This window comes from Centruroides sculpturatus, unplaced genomic scaffold, assembly GCF_000671375.1.
Source record: "Centruroides sculpturatus isolate CEXI.00-Female unplaced genomic scaffold, Cexi_2.0 scaffold1565, whole genome shotgun sequence".
NCBI lineage: Eukaryota > Metazoa > Arthropoda > Arachnida > Scorpiones > Buthidae > Centruroides > Centruroides sculpturatus.
In genome coordinates, this window is record NW_019386133.1 from 72442 (window position 1) to 75490 (window position 3049).

At 31.3% G+C, this 3049-nt stretch overlaps 1 protein-coding gene across 2 annotated transcripts in view; it reads left to right on the top strand.

Annotated features, from left to right (window-relative positions):
* Window positions 1-2609, top strand: part of LOC111613748 (cytochrome P450 4C1-like) — a 15939-nt gene extending 13330 nt beyond the window's left edge. Inside the window, exons 9-11 of one of the 2 annotated variants that reach the window (XM_023355098.1) lie at window positions 2005-2071; window positions 2148-2327; window positions 2391-2609. In XM_023355098.1, coding sequence (XP_023210866.1) covers window positions 2005-2071; window positions 2148-2327; window positions 2391-2548 — 405 coding nt within the window. In that variant the 3' untranslated portion in view covers window positions 2549-2609. Of the gene's footprint in view, window positions 1-2004; window positions 2072-2147; window positions 2328-2390 lie in introns of those variants that run through there. The other variant, XM_023355099.1, reaches the window with a different exon arrangement.
* The last annotated feature ends 440 nt before the right edge of the window (window positions 2610-3049 follow it).

A 3049-nucleotide genomic window follows, 5' to 3' on the forward strand; every position in this document is an offset into this window, starting at 1 on the left:
TTCTCTCTTCTTGTAAAGTTGTAATTATTTTAATTATTTTTATTTCCAAACTGATTTTAACCAGTTCTATAGTAAGGTAACATTCCAATAGACAATATGCAAAGCTTTTTTTTTCAGTTTACAGCAGTATTTATTACACAAAATTTAAGTAAAGCTTAACATGCCGATCTTGCCCCGGTCTCCCCTATATATTAATATTAGTGCGAGTGTATAGGTCTTCGTGTGTGTATGTGTAGCAACCATAATATTTCCTGTGTTTTTTTCGAAAATTTCTGAAATTTTGCAGGGATGATTGTGTTAGTGGGATTAACTATTAAATTGTGCTGGTTAAAAGTCAAGAGGTAGGAAGATAAAGAGGTCTTGGAGTAACTCCAGTAGAGTCAGGACTTAATGACAATTTTACTCGTGTTTAGCATTTACAATGTTTGATGAAATAAATCCCTAACCACAAAATTAAGCTTTTTTCATTTTATATTATTAAAACGTTTAAGATTTTTAAAATAAAATATAATAATCAATGGCGCCTGCAAATGTTGCCAAAAAAGGTAAGCAAAATCCGGTAAGTGAAAGAGAAGTGAAGTGATAGACACTGAGTCAGACTCAACAGTTACAAAAATCATCCCAATTTTGTATATAACACAAAATGCTTACAGATAATACTGATTGTGCAGAGCTCGATTGTAAATCTTCAGTTCTTCCCGTTAAGAGAAAAAGTTCTGACGGAATAACTTCTCTGTGTCAACTAACTTGGGTAATGTTAAAATTTCACAGAAAAGTTTAAGTCAATCCAACACCAGTGTCCAGACTAAAATTGGAAGGCATCCAAGTAAGGTTTAGAACAATGAGAAATCAGAGAAAGAAGCTCTGTGTCCTTGAAATCACAGTTTTTTTAAAATGATTTTTAGTCCCAGATCAACCACTTTTGATTGGTTATTTTTCCACATCCCCACTTTTTAATTGCTCTTCACTCGTTACTAAGTGTCACAAAATCTGAACTCAGATTGCAGAATGAGTCGAAATCAATATTTAATTCAAACCTGACTGCAGGTAGTTGATCTAAAGACTTACATTATCTAGTTTTCCTTCGTATAATTTTTAGAAAGTATTTTTCTTCTATTAAATTTAATATTTTCTTTTATGGACGTAAAATTTTATACTTCAACATTAACGAATTTAGGTGTTTTTAAATTTTCTTGTGGTTCCTGAACCTTTACTAAGCCTCACATATGTGAACTCTTACAATTGCAAACATACAGCACTGTTCACACGAAAAAAAGTTAAATTACAACGTTGTGAAATTTAAATTTTAAAAATACAGCAGAGTTCCTTAACTTTTCTGGCAACATTTAGTGGCGCCATCTGTTATGATAATTAAATTTAATTTTTTTATTATTTTTACTTACTATAAAATGGCAAAAATGTTAATTTTGAGGGTAGGGATGGGATTTAGAAAAAAAATGTAAATGTTCATTCATAACGTGTGAAATCGTAATTAAGTTTAACCGTACTAGAGATACGCACCACCCATTTTGTATTTCCATTTTCTGGTCTTTTGACAGCTAAAATTTAAGACTATCAATCCCATTGATATATAATTAACCCTGCAGATTTTCAGAAATTTTTGACGAAAAGCACAGGTTTTATTAAGATGTAAAGAGGATCAACAAATTGTGCCACTCACACATACTAACAACCATACACACAGAGAAAACCTGCAGATGTTTTTAAATTTCTCTACGTTTCAACGTGTTCTGAGTCCAAAAAATGAAGGTCTTGGGGCGTAATTTTTTGACCGATCGCCGTATTTTCCCTTTGTTATATATAACAGCTGTGGAAGTAATGAAAATTCTTAGTTAAAATCTAAGTTATTTTTGCATTGTATAAAGTGTTATTTACTTTACAATATAAAATACCTTTTAAAAATTATCAAACAGTATTATCTACAAATAAATATAAAATACGTAATAAATGTTTGAAAACAGTTTAAAGTATTCTCGTCTTTAGGAATCAATTAGGATCTATCCTCCAGTTCCATTCATATTGAGAAAAAATCCTTCCGATTTGAAAGTGGGTATGCATCGCATTTTGAAAATAATTATACATTACAGTAATGGCATAAATTATAATGAACACAAATTACTTTTCAGGTGATTATATCTTGCCAGCAAATTCGTCTCTTGTAATAAACATTTATGGGATTCATCATAATCCAACGGTTTTCGTGAATCCCGAAGTGTTCGATCCGGATCGATTTCTACCAGAAAACTGCGAAAAACGTCATCCCTTTGCGTTTGTGCCGTTTTCTGCAGGTCCACGCAATTGTATAGGTGAGTAATCGTGATAGGAGACAAGGGCCTTACTGTGTTTCTGATAAATTCACCTTTCTTCAGGTCAAAGATTCGCCATGATGGAGATGAAGACAGTTTTATCCAATGTTCTTCGACATTTTCGAGTGAAGTCTTTGGATCACAGAGATAAGATTTTCGAATCAGGTGACGTTATTCTTCGCCCTAAATTCGGTATAAGAATGACCATTAAAAAACGATGAAAGTACAAATATTTTTTTTTGTAAATATAAAACTTATGTTATAAAATACTGTACAGGCATACCTCGACTTACGTCGTTTCGAGTTACGTCGTTCCCGATTATACGTCGCTTGTTAAAAAAATATATGGAAAAATAAAAATCAAGTTTAAGTCATTTTATTCGACTTTACGTCTGTCCGCTACAAATATTGAAGTCATAATATGACTAGAAAAACGTTTAAAGCACATAAAATCATATTAAAATATATACAAGTATGTACTGTATTTACAGTACACGCATTCGTAAATTTAGATTATTTTTTTTGTACTATATTAAAAACTAAAATTTATTTGTTTGTAAGCTTAAAATAGATTTTTATTAACCATATATTATTTAAAATGCTTTCCTAGTGATAAGTAGATTCGGAGACAGGTAAATTCGACTTACGTCGTTTTCCTGGAACCAATTACCGACGTAAGGCGAGGTATACCTGTAGTTATAAATAATATATTGCGAATTATT